Source organism: Budorcas taxicolor, chromosome X (assembly GCF_023091745.1).
Source record: "Budorcas taxicolor isolate Tak-1 chromosome X, Takin1.1, whole genome shotgun sequence".
Classification (NCBI taxonomy): domain Eukaryota; kingdom Metazoa; phylum Chordata; class Mammalia; order Artiodactyla; family Bovidae; genus Budorcas; species Budorcas taxicolor.
In genome coordinates this window covers 55,249,963-55,273,562 of record NC_068935.1, presented here as the reverse complement: position 1 = coordinate 55,273,562, position 23,600 = coordinate 55,249,963, and the positions used below count along the sequence as shown (strand labels likewise).

Sequence of the window (23,600 nt, the reverse complement as noted above, 5' to 3'; positions counted from 1 at the left end):
AGACCAACTACAACATAAAGCCGACTCCAAGTGCCTGAAGTCTCACAAAAATTTTCAGTGGCTAGAGAAATCACAATCTTTTTGTCAATGTATTACATCTCCATAGCACCTTTTGGTCAGACATTACTGGCACATAAGCAGTTGGTTCATAGCATCTCCTGTGAAAAGATATTTTACCTATAGCTGTATATACTAAAACTCGTAGATGAGTTTTTAAAAATATCCCAGAAGGCTTTATTGCTACTTAAAGAAATCCTAGGATGCTGCTCTATCGAAAGGCATGGTTCTTTTCCTAACCCATTTTGCTTAAAATGGGGACATGGTTGTAAACTAACAATATATTATTCAAACAAGATTCAGAAATTGAGGAAATGGGGAAAAGAAATCCTAGTGGACAAGGGAAATCAGTGGTGACTTTCCAAGCTGTGCCTTGAATGCTGTTCAGGCAGCCACATTTAAGCATCAATAATGTATTATGTCAAATCATTACTAGGATGGTACAGTCAAAAGCCTATTTGCATAAGAGCTATAATTCTCAAGGTAGACTGAAAAGCATTAAAGACAAGGGATACAAAAGGCGCAAACAAGTTAAATGTTCCCAGTTCTTCAGTGCGTAATAACTTGATGGTGGGGAGACTTACCTCTACTTCATCGCTTTCATTTATATCTTTATTATAACCCACAGGTGGTGGGAATCTCACATCATGGAATGGAATCTGCCTGTCTGGCTGCCAGCTGCAAATAAGCAAACACAATTATTTAACATGTTTTCTGGTTTAATGGAAGGGATGACTATGCTGCCATCAACCTTTGGTTAAGTGTGACCCTTTGTTTTTCTAGTTTAAAGAAGCAAATGCTTTAAAACTGTCAGTGTTTCACTGAGTGGGGGCATAATGGTAATATAGAGACATTTCAACAAAGTCTGCATGCAACACAGCAGCCTTGTAGTTCTATTTGGAGTATTTCTCTAAACACAATAGATCAACATTACAATTTAACAAGTCTTTCTTCCAATAATTTCAGCTTCTAAGAATTCTAAAATTCAGGCCACGACAGCAATTTCCTTTGGTGCTTAAATACGTTAGTATCAGTATGTGTTAGTAATGTCATCACCATACTTCTACTTGCAAAGGAATTTTAACCACATTCCAACAACCACAGAAACTGGTCTTAATGCCCTCTAATTTCCAAGCAAAACGGGGCGGTCAGCACATTAGCAATTCACAACTCACTTTTCCCCCTTTAAATTTTAGATCCCGCGAGGTGGTCAACTCTTGCCATGGATAGCTGGCTGCTGATCAGTATGATGTACCAGCATGCACTGGACGGGTGGGGTCTCCTAAACCACAGAAACCCAATGGAGACAGCCTACAGGAGTTCAGTAAGTTGCCTATGTTTTTTCATTTAAAGTTACATGGAACAATTTTGAAAACACCAAATTATTCTTTTAAATCACGATGATATGAAATATTAAAAGATAAACTCTGCAAAACGCTGGCAGATTCAACTGCTAGAGCAGTCATTTCTGGGTTTTCTGTTAAAGGGCTTTCTTAGTAAAATCCTATCGAGAAATGTGCTATTTGTTTTGGGGGATTTTTTTTTTTATATTCTATTATATAAGATAGCAAGGTAAAGAAGTCTGAATTTGTGGAAATCTGATTCGGGCCTATGTTACACTGCACCTATTTTCTGCATTATTATAAACCCTTGAAAACTCTGCAACTTAAAAGAAAATATCTTCAGGGAATTCCCTGGCGGTGCAGTGGTTAGCACTCGTCTCTCTCACTGCTGGGAGCCTAGGTTTGATCTCTGGTTGAGGAACTAAGATCCCACAAGCCATGCAATGTGGCCAAAAACAACAACAAAAAAGTGTCTTTACTGCAGAAAAACTTTTTTAATATACTTACTGAAATTAGTGACCAATGTTACAGATAAACATATATATCACAGATTCATTGCTAGACTTTATTTGTAAAGCATGTAGTGATACATAATTTTCTTCATTCCAAAGAAGGAAGAATTATTTTAAGGATACAGAGATTAAAATTCAAATCCTTTTTTTTAAATGTGAAACACAGAAGACAAAAAGAAGACATCTAAGTTAATGTGGTATTATAGGAGTTTATGACTGATAAGAAAGGATATAAGCTGACGTTTTATAAAACATCAAGTTCATTTTTATATGCTTGCTTTACAAAAATCAGAAAACAAAAAGGAAATGCAAGGGAGTACAAAGACACTACTTTGGTAGGGACCTATCAAATCCTGGTGACATGCTCAAACCCAGTGTTGAATCGCATACATAGTACACAAACACAAGGAAAAAGTTGATCTATTTCAAATTCCCAGCATGACAGTAAGAGAAACTTGTATACAACTATGGTACAGGAGAGAACTAGAAGGTCCAAAGACAAAATAATTTTAAGTTTATAGTAGAGATATGATTGAAAACATATGAGAACTGATCACTGTAAAAACTAGAAACCAGACACATTCTTAAACGCATAGAGGAAGTAAGAGTATTTGCTTAATAACGTAAAAGAGTAGCAAAGAAAGAAAACTCTCCTTTTATGGAAAATAGTGTTTACCTCATGATGGAAGCGAGCAGATAAAGGGTGTAAAGAAAAAAATTCCTCTCCAAGTTATTAAAGATTCCTCTGTTAGAGGCATGATGCTGTTATCCAGTCTATAATGCATGGATAATCATGTAATGAAGCAGATTCTGAAACTTTTGACTCTATGTATTCAAAGAAAGGTATTCTATTACCCAAACTTGTATCTTGGACCAAGACCATTTGTCTAGAACTGAAAATATGATTGGATACTCTAAATCCTTTTATCTCTGTCCCCTTAAATTTTAGGCATCCGAGACTACTACAGTTGACCCTTGAATAACTTGGAGGTTAGGGCCACTAACTCACTCTCTGTGCAGTCAAAATCCATGGATAACTTATAGTCAACTTTCCATATCCAGAGTTCCTCTGAATTTGTGGTTTGTATCATGGATTCAAATGACTCTGATTCGTGTACTACTGTAGGATTTACTACTGAAAAAAATCCACATACAACTGGTCCTACACAGTTCAAACTCATGACCCTTGGTCAAGGGTCAACTGTACTTTGTCCTATTGGTAGCTAAAAGATCCTGCTAACATTCTATTTACACCATGTCTTGGTCAGATACTGTATTTTAACAGATTTATTGAGATATAATTCACATAACCCTATAAGCCATCCACTGAAGTGTATATACAAGTCGATGACTTTAAGTAGATTCATAGATATGTGCCACCATTACCAGGGACTTCCCTGGTAGCTCAGTTGGTAAAGAATACACCTATAGTGCAGGAGACCCAGGTTCGATTCCTGGGTGGGGATGATCCCCTGGAGAAGGACATGGTTAACGCACTCCAGTATTCTTGCCTGGAAAATTCCACGGACAAAGGAGCTTGGCAGGCTACAGTCCATGGGGTTGCAAAGAGTCAGACACAACTTAGCAACTAAACCACCACCATTACCAGTGAATTTTAGAACATTTTCATCACTTCAAAAAGAAATCCCATACTCTTTGGCTATGGCTCTCCACTCCCACCAGCCCCAAGCAACCACTTATTTATATATTTTCTCTATAGATTTGTAATCTGTTTTTGATACACTACTAATTTCTCTAAATGCAAAGAACTGATGCTTTTGAACTGTGGTGCTGGAGAAGACGCTTGAGAGTCCCTCAGACAGCAAGGAGATCAAACCAGTCAATCCTAAAGGAAATCAGTCCTGAATATTCAATGGAAGGACTGATGCTGAAGCTCCAATACTTTGGCAACCTGATGTGAAGAGCCGACTTATCAGAAAAGACCTTGATGCTGGAAAAGATTGAGGGCAGGAGGAGAAGGGGGCGACAGAGGATGAGATGGCTGGATGGCATCATCAACTCAATGGACATGAGTCTGAGCAAACTCTGGGAGACAGTGAAGGGCAGGGAAACCTAGCGTGCTGCTAGTCCGAAGAGTCGGACATGACTAAGCAACGGAACAACAACAATTAATTTCTCTTGTTAAATAAAAAACATTGTAACTGTTGACCATCCTTGAGAGTTCAGTAAAATCCTAAAATCATGATCACATCTATGGGTTTGGCAAAGGAGTTTATACGTACTTGAGAATCTTGAATAGCTACTCTGAAAATAGCTTATTAACAGCATTCAAAAAATTTAGTCAAGAGACCTGTCTCCCCAATAAAATGTTAACATCTATCTCTACTATTGATGCCTTTGTACATACAGCTAATGTGCCTAGGCCTCTAAGTATTTTTATGTACTCATTTAACAGTAAACAGAAAAGATCAGTTACTGCTATTGATGATTTTAAATATATGAAATAGATAAAAAATGTTAATAGGCAAACATTATTTCCAATAAAATATACCAAAGGACTAAAACTATCAGTTTTAGATTTAACATTACAAAATTCACATCAACTTTCCCAATGGATTCCCATGAATCCATTCACTTTCATCTTTAAATATTTACAAATATCTCTATTCAAACTCTCAGTTACTAGCACAGAACAATCTGGTTTCTTCGTTCACATTCAAAGGAACTGAGATGTAAGGGTCAAGATTATACAAAAGGGATCTCCGAGGTCATTAGCAGGAACAGTCATTCCACTGGTTTAATACTGAATTGTTCACGAACTTCCTGGTCAGTAACATGAAGATCCATTCCTGAAAAACACTCAAACTAGACTTGAATTTTTTTAAATGAGGAGTAAAAGGAAAATTTAGCATAGAATGTTAAAGAACCTAAATATTAAAATTATATCAAGACACTTACTTGTTTTCAAATGCCACTGTTATTGAATCTTCATGAACATCTTTTACAAATGCCTATTAAAAAAACACAGTTAAATTAACTTCTAAGCTTAAATATCATTTTTGTTTTTAGTTACACTTTACAGCAACACAAATATTTTATGTTTAACAACAGAATGAAGCTTCAAGTAAAAGTTTGTTAGTTTGCAAGGCTCACTCATTCATGAATCACATCTGTATTTACATACCTACAACGTGCTAGGCCCTAGGAATACTGATTATTAAAAACAGAGGAAAAAGAATTGCTCTAGAGTTCAGCATCTAATAGGAGAAAGATAAGTAAACTGAAAATTACAATGCAAAGCTGAAGGTATACTTTAGATTAAAAGTATTAGAAACTAAGAAACTTGTTACAGAACTATATACCAGTCAGTATGGATCTGTTAAAGTATCTTCTTCTCCTTAATACAATTTTAGGAGAATACAATAGTAAGTAACTAAATATAATCTCAAATCTCTGTGAACACAAGTACACTAAGTTCTCTTTAACAATATGCTGCTAATACCACTAAAAAGTCCAATTACCAGAGTTTAATTAAATTCTCAATCTCACAGGCACTTGGTGGAAAAAGTAGTAATATAAAGTACAGTTTAAATCTTTTAAATCTGATGACGCAATTGCTAATAATCTGCAAAAAGACATAACAAAAGTAATAGCTAATTATCAAGAAATCTTTAATCAGCATGCTGTCTATAATTCTATAAATGACATAACAAAATAGCTAACTATCAAGAATTCTTTAATCAGCATGCTGTCTTTAATTCTATAAAATTAAGTTTTTAATAGGTGCAGAAAAGGAGGCTTTGTTTTTTGTTTTGACAATTAGAGGAGTAGGATAAAGGATAAAGAAACCCAAGGGGATTTTTATATCTTAATTCATTTCAAAATGGTTTTAGAGATTTCAGCTTCTTACTCCAGTGTGTTCTGGGCATGTCTCTGTACTTTTGTGGTTTCTCCCTGTCTGCAGGATTATGGTCAAACTCCTCTGGCTGTAGAAGGCCTGTGGTGACCGGAGGTGAGCATTTTTGAAGGCTGTAACCCAGAAATGCTGAACAACTTGGGCCTCTCTTCCTGCCTGCCTGCTGTCCTTCCCCTCTTTTCACTGAGCTATCTCCTATGGGTTTTATTTCAGTTCAGATGTCACCTCCTATGGGAAAACCCAGAAGACTAAGTTCAATTTCACCTTCTAACTTCTTAGAGCATTTTACCAGTATCCCCCCCTATAAACTACCCTACTATTTTGCCCATTTTCGTACCAAAGGTAAGCTTCCTGAGGGTGTCTTTTATTTACAGTTGAACTTCAAAGTACCTATTAAGGGTTCACTGAATAGTTATTATCATGGATCACTGCCTAAAGGGTTCTTATCCTAGCCTCCAGGAGAAAAGGTATTTGTGTGGTTTGAGGGGGTGGAGCTGGGTGGGGGTGGAGGGTGGAAGGGGTGGGGTGGGGATGCTGATCAGGGAAGACAAATAGAAGAGGCTGAGGTTCCTATGCAGCAGGCCTAAATGGGCAGTGGGAACAAAGGCTCAGACCTGGAGAAACAGCTAGGGGTGTGGTAGAAATAAATCCTCTGTGGAAAGGAAGTCAAGACAATTCAATGGGGGGGTGGGGGGGGGGAGGGGAAGAACAGTGCTTTCAACAAATGGTGCTGGGACAATTGGATTATCCCCTTGCAAAAGAATAAATTTTGGCCTAACCTTATACCATATACAAAAATCAAAGACTTAAAGGTTAGAGCTAGAACTATACAACTCTTAGAAGAAAATATAGTAGTAAATCCCCCTGACTTCAGATATTGGGAAGATAGCTAGCTTGGAGTAAGACCCTTCTTTAACTTCTCTATGTATCCTCAGTAATTGGCACAATTTCTGGTATACAGTAGGTGCCCAATAGATGAGCTAAACAAATGATTCAATGCAAATATCTTGGTAAACAAATACATCATCAAAAGCCAGAAATTAAAGCATTGTTTAAAAACTAAAACTTCCCAAAATATCAAATTAAAACATATCAGTCAAGTATTAAATAGCTGTGAGAAGTCACTTCAGTCGTGTCCAACTCTATGCCACCCCATGGGCTGTAGCCCACCAGGCTCCTCTGTCCATGGGATTCTCCAGGCAAGAATACAGGAGTGGGATGCCATTTCCTTTTCTATTAAATAGCTGCTCCTAAGAAAAACAATGGCAAATAAGACAGGGCTCTGGAAACCATTTACAGTTGACCCTTGAACAACACAGGTTTGAACTGTGAGGATCCACTTACACATGGACTTTTTTCCAGTAAGTATAGTACCCATATTTTCACTTCATAGACATTTAAATTATCTAAAGGCGGGGGCAGGGTTTAGGTTCAATTAGAGGTCACAATATGTAGAATCAAAAGAACTTGGGTTTGAGTTCTGATTCTGTCCAAGCTGTTTCACCTTCCTGCCTTTGGGTGAGTCATTTATCAACTGCTTTTGCTACCCTAGTCCCAGTGTCCAAGGGTTGACTGTACACTGAACCTAAACAGAGACACCAAACTCCTGTAATTATGCTGTAAAGAATAAAGCAAAGCTATGCTAAAAGAAAGTTTCCTTGTAAGATCAAGGTGGACTGTAATGGAACCTAGGTGTTCTGCTATATCCAAGATGCCTAAATAATTATTTCTAAATTAAACATATGTCTGTATTTTTACAGTTCTTCATTTCAAGTGGGGGGAATTCACATTTTCTTCCTATCATTTTGATATTGCTTATTTTCCCTCAGCTTTATCACACACATTTTCAACAGAGTGTTGAGAACTCTAGTTAAATACTGACCCATGATATCTTAGAATATACTTGAGATTTCATAAGGGCGCATGCCCCCACTGCTCTAAGGGGTTTGCCTCACTATTACTATAGCAACAGAAAGGCTTGATTTTGAGTAAAGTTGGAGGAACTGGAGATTTAGTTTTCTAAAGTAAAATAAGCTTTTTAGTTTTAGTAATTAGTTTTCCACAAATTACAAAGAAAGGGAGAACAGGGCCCCCCCCTGCCCTCAATTTCTCCTGTCTTGACAATGATGGCTAATACCAAATTAACAATTTGCTTTTTGAGGGTGGGACTTCTCTTAGGAGCTAATCCCTTATTTACCAAAAAATGTCATGGCCTCTGTCTTCAAGCTTGTCTAAAGCTTTATGTTTGCATGTCACGGCAGTAACAAATATTAGGTCCTTACTGTATATTATGGGGCTTTCCAGGTGGCTCTAGTGGTACAGAACCTGCCTGCCAATGCAGGAGACGCCAAGTTCCATTCCTGGGTTGAGAAGATCCCCTGGAGGAGGGCATGGCAACCCACTTCACTATTCTTGCTTGGAGAATTCCACGGACAGAGGAGCCTGGTGGGCTACAGTCTATAGTGTTGCGAAGAGTCAGACATAATTGAAGTGACTGAGCATGCACGCACTGTATATTAAATGCTGAAAATGTTAAGTCCTTTAGTCAGCTAAGAGAACCTTGTTACAGCTGGGTGAAGATTCGTTCTCACTAAATCAGGTATCTTTCCAATACTACTGCCCTTGTCTAAACTGTGCTACTGTTCACCACAAAAGCTGCTGGTTATATATAAATATTTCTATTTAATAAAGTACAAGTAAATAAAATTAAAAATCAGTCTCTGAGTTATACTTGCCACATTTCAAGTGCTCAAAAGCCACACATGGCTTAGTACCTACTGCAGAGGACAGCACAGGCAGAGCACACTACATCATCACAGATGGACGGATCTGTGGACAGCACTGATTTCCCCACTTAGAAATTTGGGGGAATGATTTCAAATCCACGTTGAAAGCACTCTAAAAGTTCGTCTCATTATTTCACCACTACATTTTAATTTTTTTTTCTATTTGCAAAAAAATTTTTGTACAGTTTAATCACACTCATTCACCGCATTTGCCTATTTCCTAAAATTAAACATTCCTTCAAAGGAGGAAGATCTGCAATGGTTGTGACTATTTAAAAAAACAAAAACAGCTCTCAAAGATTTTAAAAACAATTCCGGATATACAGTGTCAAAAATGGCTTAAGCAATCATCACAGCCTACCAGGGCCACTGCCTTCGAGTTAATGAGGCTTATCTATATATGGATGTTTGCATGATTGTTTCAAAACCAGTCATTTTTAGTGGAATAAAATAAATTCATAGGTTACCTCTGCTTCACACACTCGTCAAGCACAAAGGTCTCCTGTGACTTCAGAGGCCTTTTGCTAAAATTCCAACAAAGGTCCCAATTTTCTGTTTCTCATCATACTTCCTCCAGTAACTCTCCTTTTTGGCCCTGCTCCTCCCTTATCCCAATAATCATGTCCTTTCCTTCCCTGGCCGCCCGCAGAGCACTATCACCCCACCCACCAACATGGAAAACTAAGGTTGGTTGCACTCTCTACCTATCCACACATCAAAGCTGATGAGACAATAGGTTGAGGGAATTTCTGTGGGGTTGGTTACCAAAGAAGGCAACTGAAAGGGTTTGAATGAATACAGGAAGAGAGTTGCATGGAACTGGATGAGAACTAGGGCTCTTACAGGAGTCAGTAAACTTGGTGGTTAAGTGTTCTGCTGTGGGGACTTTCCTGGAGGTCCAGGGGTTAACATGCTTCTATAGCAGGGGGCCCACATTCAAGTCCTGGATGCAGCACTAAGATCCCACATTCGTCTATGGCCAAAACAAATAAAAAACGCAAACAACAACAAAGAAAAGAGCCTTTGAGGAAAAACAAAACAAAAATGAGTTTTGCTGTGAATGAGAGCTAAGTTCAAAATCTTGATTCTATGACATAATAGCCGCGGGACTCTCCAAGAAGTGGTCTCTGGGCTTTGTATGCCTTGTCTGCGTACGTAAGGAATGGATACAGAACTGGACTTGCTGTCTGCTGTCGTGAATAAAGAAATCACACATGTCTAGTGCTTAGCATGAGGCCTAACACACAGTTGGCACTAAGTAAGTTACAGGTAAAGCAGAGAAGGGCATATTTTATAAAAGATGCAGAGCCATAAACACTCTTGCACTTGAGAAAGTCACATCTCAAAAAATCATACTTTTAAAAAAGATATTAAAACTTAGGACAGAAAAAGAAAAGGGTATTTCCTCAAAGATACTAAGTACTAACAGGTAGTTTAGACTTTCAGAAGAAAAAAAAGTGACGAAAACCTTTGGGGTTTGAGAAACTGCTAAAAGTGCAGTTAAAGACAAGACACCCAAAGCAACTATACTTCAAAAACAAAAACTAAAAAAGACAGACACAGACTTCTTATTGGGGGGAATAAACACACACACACACAAAAAATCATTATGGGATCCCATCCACCTTACTGGCAACTGCGCCAAAGAGGCAATCATAACATGATACTAGCCAAAGTGTGTCATGACTAGAGTTATCTAATTCCAACATCACATCACCCAGACTGATGAAACCAAAAGAAAGTCTGTCCCCATTTCAGTGAACTTTTACTCTCCCACTACACCTCACACCTTGGCAAACTCTTCTCACAAACATGAGAGAGGTGACTGTGTAGAGAAATTTCAGTGTAAGCCACTGACCAGCAATGAACAGCTATTACATTATCACTGAAGACAGCTCATGTAGTGCAATGATGATTCTCATTAGAGAAAACTTAAAAGCATCACAAAATATCCCTCAAGATAATCTGTAGGAGATAAGATGACAAGGACATATGAAATCTGATAAAATATGATTCAAAGCCAAGGCTTCACATACAAAGTGAGTTATTACTTTGCCACCCTTTGAATGTGGGCGCTAACAACATATGAGAATGAACAACATATGAGAATGAACAACGGAGAGGGCAAAGTACAATAAAACTCATCAACAATTCTTCCAACCACAGTGCATGACTAGGAATACTTGACTTCATTTGGGTATTTACCACAAATTCTGAGGAAAATGCATTCTTTCTGGCTCTCTTTGACCCAAAGACAACACACAGGTACAGAAAGAATAGTATGAAGTGAATTCTTAATTTTCCTGTGCCTATGTATTCTTTTGAACGCATCACTTTTTACCTGCTCCTAACGTAACAAAAGCAAATACTATAGGAAAATCAAAGATTTCAAACTTTATCTTCCTTTAATAGGCATTCACATGAAGAATTACAGTGTGCAGGAGTTACTAAAAAGGAAGCCTACACATAGAGAGTATTTCATGATGTCATTGTATGAACTTATAGAATAATGCTGAACCCGCATATCTTATACCTCCTGCGTTGGCATTCAGGTTCTTTACCACTAGTGCCACCTGTGAAGCCCAGAATAATGTTAAGACAGTATTACAGTAACAATTACAACTTTAAAAAAGTACAAAAAAAAAGGATACAGGATGCTTGGGGCTGGTGCACTGGGATGACCCAGAGAGATGGTATGGGGTGGGATGGGGGGTTCAGGATTGGGAACTCATGTACACCATGAGGATTCATGCTGATGTATGGCAAAACCAAAATAAAAAATTTAAAAAAATAAAATTTTAAAAAGTACAATGAAAATTTGAAAGTGAAGTGTTAGTCGCTCAGTCACGTCTGACTCTTTGGGACCCCCATGGACTGTAGCCTGCTAGGCTCCTCTGTCCACAGAATTCTCCAGGCAAGAATACTGGAGTGGGTTGCCATGCCCTCCTCCAGGGGATCCGACCCAGGGATCGAACCTGGGTCTCTTGCATTGCAGGCTGATTCTTTACCATCTGAGCTACCAGGAAATCCAATTCATTTCTTTAAGTTAAATTTCATTGCTTCAGGAAGTCAGAGTACCTCATCTCAAAGCCCCAATCTGACCCTTACTAGCTCTGACACTTAAGTAATAAGTCATCTACCTCATCTCTTCGTACATCTATGTCCTTAATCTATTACCTAAAATGGGAGTAACAATAGTAACCTCATGGTTGTGGGAGGTGATTAAACAAATTTAAAAGAGGTAAAGCACCTAGAACAGTGCCTGGCACCTACAAAGCTCTCAGTATCTGTTAACAGTTATGCTTGTAGTTTTGTCAGGAACCACATTCTCACAGTGGTCAGGAATCAGAAATCTAACTATTATAATACTGAATTTTACATTTAATTAATAATCTGTGGAGATTTTCAGTGTGCATGAGTATGAAGTTGGAAAATGCTCAATTCAAAAGGGTAATAATGCTGCTTCTAAAACACTAAAAAGGGTGTTTAGACTGGGAAGAAAAAAAATGCAGTTGACCTAAAGCTGTACTTCCTTGAAATACAGAAGACTTCAGAGAAAATATGCAGACAATGTTCATTTAAAAAATTTCCTCTTGATCATACATTTTTAGGCAGATGTCCTGATGATAAAGACCTTTTTCAACATCCTTTGTTTAGGAGATGTTTTGTAAAAAATTCTGTGAGGTATAATTCAAGTGTTCTCATGTCCTAAGTAACCTAGCCTCTATATGGTGTACTCGTGACTTTTCCAAAGTCAAAGAAATACCTAAGCACAAAAATAGTGGCCCTGACAGTTACTAAATTTAACTTTCAAGTTTTTAAGAATAAACACCAGAGGGAAAAACAGAAATGAGCTGTTATGATCTTAGGTTTAGATTTCATGGTTCTGTTAATTCTGAATCTGAAGTTTAATTTTTTTAGGAAAAAAACCCTACCTGTTACCAGCATACATTCTATCCAGTTTATACTGCAAATTTGGACCATGTGCTCAGAAGACAGAGAACTGCACCTTCCAGTATGGCAGTATGGTAGGCAAATCAAAGTCTGAATTCAATTATACTGAAGTAGTTCGAGTTGTTTAGTTCCTTAAGCCTTTTCAATCTGGTGAACCTAGGTTTCTAATTTTTCATAAATGTAACATTTCTCCGCAATAGTTCATTTTTTGTCTTTATTTCCCATCTTGTCTGTCATAACTCAAATCAGTATTGAGTCCTGTAAGAATTTAAACATTTTTCATTCTAGAAACTATTTTTCTATCAACACAGACCATTTGAGGTTTTCTTAAAAACAAAACCTAATTAAATAAGCATCTCCGCAATTTTTCTTCATGTGTTTGTTCACCATTTAACATTTCCCCTCAAGGAACGAACAGACAACCCATTCCTTCTATTCACCTTCATATTAAGCAACTTTTGTTAAAGAACAAAAAAGAGGGGGTGATAAAGAGGAGAGATAGAGGGAGTTTCTTATATTCCAGTCAGTTTGCAAGTAAAATCACAAAGCAAATCATAGGCTGCTGGAAGAGAACAATAAATCCTTCAAGACTAGGATGTACTTGCCCTCTTTAACAAGCCAACTCACAGATCTATTAGACTACCGCTCCACCTTTAGCCCCTATTCATATTTATTATATTTAGCGTCCCAAATCTGGTGAGCAAAACTACCAACCTAGGAATCCCAGGGACGGCAGGGCCTGGTGGGCTGCCGTCTATGGGGTCGCACAGAGTCAGACACGACAGAAGCAACTTAGCAGCAGCAGGAAACAGAAGGGATCTACACAAACTAACCAGCAATAATTATGGATCATTGAAATAAATGCAACCAGAAACTGCAGAGTTAACTGGAAGAATTTTATATTGGTGAGACTTAGGAACAGAAATGCTGGGTTAAATTTTTCCTCCTTTTACAGCAAAAGATTTTATCATTTTGCTAAAAGCATGGAACAGTTTACATACTTTACTCACTTATGAAATACAATGCTCTTCAAATTTCTCCATGAAATAGGTAAACACATATATAGTCAAGTCAGTGTTTATTTGCCTATACCTCATTTGAAACGTTTATGTTTTTCTATGTAGAGTTAAGAACGGCGCTTGGACAATGGCAATATTTAATTTCCACACTTTTTTCCATATGCACCTTCTGTTGCCAAAATACTGTAGTTAAGGTGGGACATCACCCACCGAAGTTACAGAGAGACATTCAAGAGGGTACGAGGACTTGAACCAAGAGGCACTACCTGACATATGAAAATATTATTAAGCCTCTTTTTGAAAATGTAAGATATTAGTGAGATTTGAAATGTTGTAACTTTAAAAAAGCCTGTAGCAAAACCATGCATGCCTATTTAAAACCTCAACAATATAGTTAGCTACAATATTAACGTTCAGAGAATATAAGTCAAGCGCTTGAAGCACAAATCAATCATTTCCACTCACTTTAAAAAAATTCCATAGGAATGATATACGCTTAGTAAATTTCCTAAAGTTTCATGGCATATATCCAGGCCTTTGGAGGGTTAATTTTTTTTTTCTTAAGTAGAGTTGCCAGTGTTTTTAGACGCTGAAGCATCTGTATTCCAGAATTTCCCACATTTATAACGGGGGCGGGGGGGGGAGTGCAAACATTCAAGATTACCAACTTCTTCAATCCATTACTCGGATATGTAAGGGTCTTCCTGAAACTTTTGAATCTAAAATCTCTTTTGAAATCCACAAAGAGAAGTCACTAATAATCAGTTGCCATTGTGATTTGGTACCAACTACAGCTTCTTACTACTCTTTCTTCACACCGCTCGCCCAGAACAGTGGAGCTCTCCGAAGTCCCAATGCTGGACCGGAAAAGAGAAGCCAAAGGAGAACGCAAACCCTCTTTGCAAGGCAGAAGGCGGCTTGACGGAAGCGCCCCCCGCTCCTCGGCAACTACCCACACGTCAGGCCCGGATCCCACTGGAAAAGGATATTTAAGAAAACAGAAATAAGCCTTCACCGTCACTTCGCGCGGATACTGGTGCTTCCCGCCCGGATCTCTTACCTGCTGTTGGCCCTCGCCCACCCCCAGCGCTCCCTGCTGGGGCTCGGCTCCCAAAAGGGCACCCTCTTTTCCTTGCTCGCTTCTCATTCCGACAGACGCTGGGGCCTCACACTGGAGAGGCAGTGGGGCTCGAGGGGTTTCCCAAAGGCCCGAAGTCCGGTCCTTCCCTCCCTCCCCAAGAACATCCCGCCGAGTGCGCCCCGGGCCCCGGGCGCGGCGCTCGCGAAGAGGGCTCCAGGCCTGCCTCCAGCCGAGGCTAGGAAGAAAAGGGAGGGAAAGCAGGGCGAAGATGGGGCCTGCCCTGGAGTCAAGTACCTTGTAGAAAGCGCCATTGGAGCCCCGCACTTCCACCACCAGATCCTCCATCTTCTCGTCCGCCCTGCTCGCTTCAGAAACCCGCCCTCGAGAGGTGGGCTGCGGGCGCTCGAGGCCCAGCCGCCGCCGCCGCCGCCGCGCTACCGCACGCCCCCCGGCAGCGGCGCCGCAGTCACCGCTGCCGCCTGCGCTCGCCTTCGGCTCGCCGCCCGCTCCGAAGCAGCCCCTCACCGGAAGTGAAACCGAAACGGAGCCGAGCGCCTGACTGAGGCCGAAGGATCCGGCCGCTCCGCGTGTAAACAGTGAAACCGCGTCATGTGACCGACGCCGCCCCTCCCCCCGCGGGTTCGGCCCCTCGGCCCCGCCCTCTTTCCCCTGGCGGGCCCAGGAGCGCGCGCCTGCGCGCTGCTCTGGACGGGCCAGGGGGGCGGGGCGCAACGTGAGGCGCACGGGCTCGGCGTGCGCGGGCTCGGCGGCCGGCGGGAAGGCGGGAAGGGCGGCGACAGGTCGCACCGCTGGCCGAGGTCGCGCCTTTTGGCGCGGCCTGGCACGGTCCTGAGCGCCCGTTCCGTTACTGGGGGCTGGGGGTCAAGCCAAGGGCGTGTGAAAGGGCCTCCCGTAGCGAACAAGTGTGTTCACTTCTCCAGATCTGGACTGGCTTGGGTCGGAGGTGGTTTTTGTTTTGTGTTTTTAAGTGGGGCAGAGCCTAATGGAGCTGGAGGTGGAGTGGGAGACAAGAATAGAGGTGAAAAATTAGATTGACGAAGACTTTAAACTAGTAACAGTGGCAACAGCGGTGACCGGGCTTGTGTGACCCTTAGAAGGTGAGAGTAACGCTCTCCCCTCCCCAGGAGATTTTGGGCCGCCCCGTGTGCTAGGAGGGGCAGTGAATTGTGTCAGGACCTCTGGAAATGTCTTTCCTCAGACCCAGCCCTGCCCCACGTGCTCCCCTTCCCTCTATTCTATTTCATACTGTTTAGACACACGTTTAAAAAAATGGACTAAACACTCGTTAATTTCTTTACAGTTAATTTCCCTGCTGTTTCGCGCCTACCGCATGCCCGCCTTGCACCGGAGGTGACCTGTCTACAGGGGCCAGTGCACCTCTTTGCAGCTCTCCCCACTTATCCCTCACTGTAGAACAAACCCTGAATTTTTCACATTCTGACTTCTGCACCATGCTTGTATCCACCTCGACCTCGGTTTCCTTTTGAAGGCTTGTATTCCACTGAGTTTACTGAGCCTCTACCGTATGCCAGTGGAGAAGGAAATGGCAACCCCCTCCAGTATTCTTGCCTGGGAAATCCCACAGATAGGGGAGCCTGGCAGGCTGCTGTCCATGGGGTCTCAAAGAGTCAGACACGACTTAGCAACTGAACAACAACTATGTGCCAGACGGCTTGCTGAGTGCTAGTGAAACATTGGTGAAAGAAAAAGTGAAAAAGAAAAGACCACCTTCACTGAACTTGAAACCTAGATGAACATAAATTATCAGAAAAGAAAATCTGGAGTGGCAGCTGTGATAAGGGCTCTGAAGGATAGGTACACCTATGATAGTGGTGCAGGACCCAGTGTGGGGTGGGGGAAGGGTGGTCACAGCTGGGAAACGACTCCACCTGGAATGTGACCAGTGAGAGTTAACTGGCAGCACTGAGTTGGTGGAGGCAGTTGAACTGCCCCAGGCAGATGCCCCAGAATGTGAGGCATCCTTGGGCCTCCAGTTCCCTTCCCAGCCCACTCCTGGCCAGAGCAGCCGCCTTGCCTCTGGTGGAGCTCCAGCATGAAAGCCTCAGATCAAGGCCACATTCCTTGAGGCCACATAAACAGGAGTGATTTGTTGAACTAGGGTTTCTGGAGTCGTCACAAGATGTGAAGATTCCAGTGCAGCTAAAAGAGACTATCACCGTTGACTGGATGGAAGCAGAGCAGAGCATCAGCCTTAACCCCGATATAATAAAGGGGGACCGATTGATACGGATGATTATAAGTTCCACGTGTAGGATGTTGTTCAGTTTACTCCAGGCATTCAAATATTATCAGCTCTTCATAACCACTGCAAGCAACACTAAACCTGGTGCTGTTCCCTGAAGCTCTGATGCACTTTCATGCCTTCATGTGTCCCAGCGTCTTGGCCCCCAGAAATCTTCTCATTAGGGTTATCGGCTGGATTCCTATTAGCTTGTTATTTGTATCTCAGGTGCAGAGAGTTTACTCTGCTCCACAATTCTCAGCACGTTGTCATCATCAGTCCCTGCAAGGCCCTTTTCTTACTTATATTGTTTTACTTTGGTTAAATTATTTGTCCTTGTCTTTCTCAATACCCACTCCCATTCTTCTTCTAGACACAAACTGCAATATGTTTGGTATGGATTCTTGATCATTTAAGACATGGGGTTTCGTGTATGCCTTTTACGCTAATGAAGATGGTCCTGGACTGTAAATCTCTTATTTCCCACTGTTTTCACTCAATGCTACATTCTTGAGCTATATCCACATTACTGCAATTTCCCTAGTGATGGGCGTCTAGGTTACTGCCAACTCCCTTATGTCACTTTGTGGTGAAAATCCTTGTGTGTGTCTTTATGAACCTTTGCAAGAACCACTTTTGTGCTCTTAAAGACTTTGTACATGCCTCCTGTTTCTCACTGCACTACTCAGCATATAGAAGGGACTCAGTCGATGTTGAAAGCTCACCTATGATGCTTAATGTACTATCATCACTTATTTACATTTCTGTTTTCTTTGTTGGACAGTGAGTGCCTTATGGGCAGGAGAGATGTCTTAGGTGTCTTTACGTCCCTGGCACATTCAGAGTGGTGGTTGATTTTAGGAAATCTTGGATGAATGAATTCATGCCTATCCTTTCTGCCTCTATGTACTATGACTTGGTCTTTCCCAGTTAACTCTCAGTCTCAGCCTTGCTCTTATCTCTAGGTCCTTGAAATGCCCACTTTCAAGACAGCTCAGCTGAATTCAGACATGGGCTCAGTCCCACTCATGAACTTTTTACTCCCATATTCTTTCTCCCTGTCACTAGCAACCCCTTCTTCCAGGTGATTGCTCAGGCCTAAAACAGTCATTCTGACTCTCTTTCTCTCACGTATTGAATCCATCAGCAAATCTTTTCAGAGTCCACAACCTACTTCTCACCACTTGTGCTGCTAAAACCATGGTTCAAGTCCTTTTTCTCTTTTACCTGGATTATTTTAACAATTTCCCTGGTCTACCTGCAGTCACTCAGCCTCTGTTCTCAGCACAGACATTGACTCTATTCAGGTGTCAATCAAGTCACTCTGTTATTCAAAACCTTCCAACTGCACCCTAAATGCCTCAGCATAAGGCCAAAGTCCTTATTCATTCTGGCCTCAGTGCCCTTCAGTCACTGGCCTCACTTATCTCCTCTGTCTCTCACCTTTTATCTCCTTTATCTCCATTCCAGCCATACTGGCTTCTTTGCTGTCTCGAAAACATCAGGTAAGTTCTGTTTTCTATCATTAAAACGTAAGCTCAGTGAGAACAGAGATTTTTTTTTCTTTCTTTTTTTTTTTTTTTTACTGCTGGTTCCCAGTGCCTACCACAGTGTTCGGAACATAGCACGTGCCTACTGAATATTTATGAAATGAATGAATCCATGTTGAGGATGTAGCTTGGCTCAAATCTGCTACTGTACATTTACTCAATATGAGAATGATGCTTCAGCACCTCTAGGCTTGCCTTGGCCCCTAGCTTCCATTAAATTGTTACCTGTTGTCTTTGCATTGATTGATTCTGTGTTATTTCCTGCTGCTTCAAAATTTGAGCCTTTTGAATGTTTTTCCTGCCTCAATCCCAACTGAGATACCCTTTGTGCTTTCCAACTCTTGAAATCCTATGTATTCTCTTGGATCCCCCTAAAGCCTCACTTTTTTTCATGACACATTCTTTGACACGTGCATCTTCATTCACTTCACTTTGACATCTTTGAACTAGACATTAGGAAAAAAAATTAAATCATAGTCCTTATGTTTTAGAATAGTTTAAGATTTACAGAAACATTGAGCAGATAGAGAGTTCCCATATTGCTTCCCTGATACATCCCTCCCAGTTTCCTCTATGATTCACATATTGCATTACTGTGGTACATTTGTTATCACCAATGAGCCAAAATTGATTCATCTTATTAATCGAAGTCCATACATTAGTTTAAATGGACTTCCCTGTAGCTCAAACAGTAAAGAATCTGCCTGCGATGCAGGAGACCAGGATGTGATCCCTGGGTTGGGAAGATCCTCTGGAGAAGGGAAAGGCAGTCCGCTGCAGTATTCTTGCCTGGAGAATCACATGGACAGAGAAGCCTGGCGGGCTACAGTCCGTGGGGTCGCAAAGAGCCAGACACAACTGAGCGACTAACACACACATGTACATTGGTTGTATAGTGTATGGGTTTTGACAAATGAATGATGTCATGTATCCCCCGTTATAGTATCATAGAGAATAGTTCCACCATCCTAAAAATTACCCGTGCTTCACGTATGTATTCATCAGCTCAACCCCCTACTCTAGGCAACCACCAAACTTTCTACTGTCTCCATATACTTGCCGTTTCTGGTATGTCATAGAATGGAAATCATACAGTTCGGAGCTTTTCCACACTGGCTTCTTTCACTTAGCGATAGCATTTAAGGTTCCTCCATGCCTTTCATGATTTGATAGCTCACTTCTTGTTAGGGTTGAATAATATTCTGTTGTATGTATGTATCACAGCTTATTTATCCATTCGCCTATTGAAAGACATCTTGATTGCTTCCAAGTTTTGACGGGAGTAGAGCTGCTATAAGCATCCATGTGTGCATTTTTGTGTGGTTATGTGTTCAACTCATTTGGGTAAATGCAGTACCTAGAAGTGTGATTGCTGGATCCCATGGTAAGAGGATGTTTAGTTTTGAAGAAACCACCAAACTGTCTTCCTAAGTGGCTGTGCCATTTTGCATTCCTACCAGCAATGAATGAGTATTCCTGTTGCTCCACATCCTCACCAGCCCAGCCAAACTTTTAGTGCTGTCAGTGTTCTGGATTTTGGCCATTCTAAGGGGTGTGCAATGGAATCTTATTTTGTTTTAATTTGCAATTCCCTAATAGGGGCTTCCCTGATAGCTCAGTTGGTAAAGAATCCGCCTGCAATGCCTGAGACCCTGGTTCAATTCCTGGGTCAGGAAGAACCCCTGGAGAAGAGATAGGCTACCCGTTCCAGTATTCTTGGGCTTCCCTTGTGGCTCAGCTGGTAAAGAATCCGCCCTGCAATGCGGGAGACCTGGGTTCAATCCCTGGGTTGGGAAATTCCTCTGGAGAAGGGAAAGGCTACCCACTCCAGTATTTGACTTAACAATGTTGAGCATCTTTTTGTACTCTTGTTGTTATATGTATATCTTCTTTGAGAAGGTCTCTATTCAGATCTTTTGCTCATTTTTATTTTTTAATTAATTTTAATAGAAGGATAATTATTTTACGATATTGTGATGGTTTTTGCCATACATCAACATGAATCGGCCACAGGTATACAAGTGCCCCCCTCATCCTGAAGCCCCCTCCCACCTGCCTCCCCACCTTATCCCTCTGGGTTGTCCCAGAGCTCAGATCTTTCGCTCATTTTTAAATTGGGTTGTTTTCTTATTGGTGAATATTAATAGTCCTTTGTATATTTTAGATACCAGCTCTTTTATCAGATCGTGTTTTCCAAATATTTTTCCCAGTTATGGCTTGTCTTTTCTTTCACCTGTCTTTCACAGAGTAGAGGTTTTTCATTGAAAACTCCAACTTAATCAATTATTTCTTTCATGGATTATGCTTTTGGTATTGTACCCAAAAAGTCATCAACAAACCTAAGTTTACCTAGATCTTCACCTTTGTCACCTTCTAGAAGTTTATAGTTTTGTGTTTTGCATTTAGGTCTGTGATCCATTTGTGTTACTTTTTGTGAAAGGTATAAGGTCTGTGGCTAGACTTATTTTTTGCATATGGATGTCTAATGATTTTAGCACCATTTTTTTTAAAAAAGACTAGTTTTTCATTGATTACCTTTGCTCCTTTGTAAAAGATCATTTGACTATATTTGTATGGGTCTAATTCTGGTCTCTGTTCACTTCACTGATGTGTTTATTCTTTCATTAATACCACTGTCTTGATTACTGTTGCTTTTTTAAAATTAATTTTTATTGGCATATAGTTGCTTTACAATGTTGTGTTAGTTTTTACTGTTGATTTAAAGTACGTTTTAAAGTCAGTCCTCCAACTTTGTTCTTCAATATAGTTTGCTATTCTGAGTCTTTTGCCTTTACATATAAACTTTAGAATCGGTTTGTCAATATCCACAAAATAACTTGGCTGTATTTTGATTGAGATCACACTTGAATCTATAGAACAAGTTGGGAAGAAGTGACAATTTATCAGTAGTGAATCTTCCTATCCATGAATGTGGAATGTCTCTGCATTTTGATCTTCTTTGATTTCTTTCATCAAGGTTTTGTAGTGTTCCTCATTTAGATACTATACATATTTTGTAAGATTTATACCTCAGTATCTCATTTTTTTTGGTGCTGATGTGATATTTTATTTTTAATTTCAAATTCCAATTGTTCATTGCTAATATATGAATCTCCCTTTAACCACTGCTTTTGCTATATCCCATAAATTTTGATAAGTTGCATTTTTTTCGTTAGTTCAAAATATTTAAAAGTTTCTCTTGAAACTTCTTTTACCCATGTGTTGTTTAGAAGTGTGTTGTTTAATCTCCAAATATTTGGGGATTTCCCAGTTATCTTTCTGTCATTGATTTCTAACTTCATTGTTAGAAACTTGTTAGAAACATTGTTAGAAACTTCATTTCTACCTTCATTAACTTCATTGTGGTCTGAGAGAAGACCCTGTGTGATTTCTACTATTTCAGATTCGTTATGGGCCATTCTTGGTGAATGTTCCATGTGAACCTGAGGTCTTATGTTAATCTGACTAGGGGCTGAGCTGTGTTTAATGTTTGCTGCAGCTGTTTCAGTTTCTTCTAGTAACCTTATTTGTCTCTTTTGTTATCTTTGAGTTTCCCTAAGAACTCCTCCTTACATAGTGGGTTTCTCAGCTCTTTTAGTTCTAATCAACTATTATACCTGGAGCCCTGTTGATGTGGTGGCAAGGTGTTAGGGAGGGGATGCATTCTGTCATCTTATGATTAACTCCCAGATTTTTAGTGAGCCTGAGTCCCTGGGCTGTGATCTTCAAAAGCCCGTCTTAGCTTTTTCTTTTTTTCCTCCTCCCTTTAGGTGATACAGAAAGGTTAGAGGGGACTGGCAATGGCTAATAGCCCCTCTCCCAGGTTAGGAAGTGCTTGAGTAAGGTAATTTCCTTTAGAGAGCAGGCATTTGTTACAGAGAACACTGTGTGTATTTTTAAATGATTGTGTTTTACAACCTCCTGCAGGAAATGGAGGGAATTTTTCTCTGAACTTCACTCTGAGAACCTGGAGTGGGGGCAGGATGGGGGCGGGGGCGGGGGCGGGGGCGGGGGCGGTGGGGGGGACTGGGGGGGGTGGGGCAGGGGGAAGGGCAGGCTGGTTTCCAGAGGCAAAAGCCATGAAAATATAGGACTTAGCCCAAGATGGATTCCGGCAGGAGTTTTCAACTCTCAAGCTAGCCCCACTCAGCCTCAAGCAATTCATCAAAACCAGCATTTAAGTATTCCTACCAATAATTGGCTCCAGTGGCTTCTGCCTCAGGTAACCTGAACTCTGTTGTGATTATCTGTATTCACCTGTCTCTCCACATTTGGGACAAGCCATTTGCCTGGTGATGTCAGTTCTCTAGGTCTAATAAAAGTCATTGCTTTACTGTTGCCTCAATGTCTTTCTTGTTTTAAGGCTTGGAATGACAATTTCTAACCTCTTACTCTACACTTCAATTTCTAAGCTCTATACTTCAGAGCTTGATATTAAACATTTGGTTGGAATTTCTTTTGTACTTGGGGTTTGAGTGTCAGGATTCATGTTCATAGTCCAAACATCACCAATAAGCCTGCACAGGTGGAAGTATTAATGCTAAAGGTCAGTTCAGTACCTACTTCATAAAGAGATAATCACATTATTTTCTCTTTATCCTTTAAGAACAAATAAGCATTGATCTGTGGCAGACACTGGGTTGGCTAACTCCTCTTCCATTCCCAGCCTCATTCTCTCCTGCTTGCCTCTACCCTGCTGCTGCTGCTGCTAAGTCGCTTCAGTTGTGTCCGACTCTGTGCGACCCCATGGACAGCAGCCCGCCAGGCTCCTCTGTCTACAGGATTCTCTAGGCAAGAGTACTGGAGTGGGTTGCCACTTCCTTCTCCAATGCATGGATGCATGCTAAGTCGCTTCAATTGTGTCCACCTCTGTGCGACCCCATGGACAGCAGCCCGCCAGGCTCCTCTGTCTACAGGATTCTCTAGGCAAGAGTACTGGAGTGGGTTGCCATTTCCTTCTCCTACCCTAGAGGCTGCAAAATCTAAATATGCACATTTCCACCCCCTAATTCCCAGCTAGAATGGCCATGTGACATATTTCTTTGCAAATAAGATGTAAACATGGACAGGAGTTGGAGCAAGTTCTGGGAGTTGGTGATGGACAGGGAAGCCTGGCGTGCTACAGTCCACGGGATCACAAAGAATTGGACATGACTGA

The 23,600-nt window shown here is 40.8% G+C and overlaps 1 protein-coding gene across 1 annotated transcript in view; it reads right to left on the bottom strand.

The window, feature by feature from the left end:
- The window catches only part of FMR1 (fragile X messenger ribonucleoprotein 1), a 41,112-nt gene extending 22,746 nt beyond the window's left edge, over positions 1-18,366 (bottom strand). The window contains exons 1-4 of the mRNA XM_052662632.1: positions 18,336-18,366; positions 14,351-15,504; positions 4,832-4,884; positions 642-735 (exon numbers count right to left, since the gene is read on the bottom strand). Coding sequence (XP_052518592.1) covers positions 642-735; positions 4,832-4,884; positions 14,351-15,504; positions 18,336-18,366 — 1,332 coding nt within the window. The remainder of the gene's footprint in view (positions 1-641; positions 736-4,831; positions 4,885-14,350; positions 15,505-18,335) is intronic.
- Between the last annotated feature and the right edge of the window lie 5,234 nt (positions 18,367-23,600).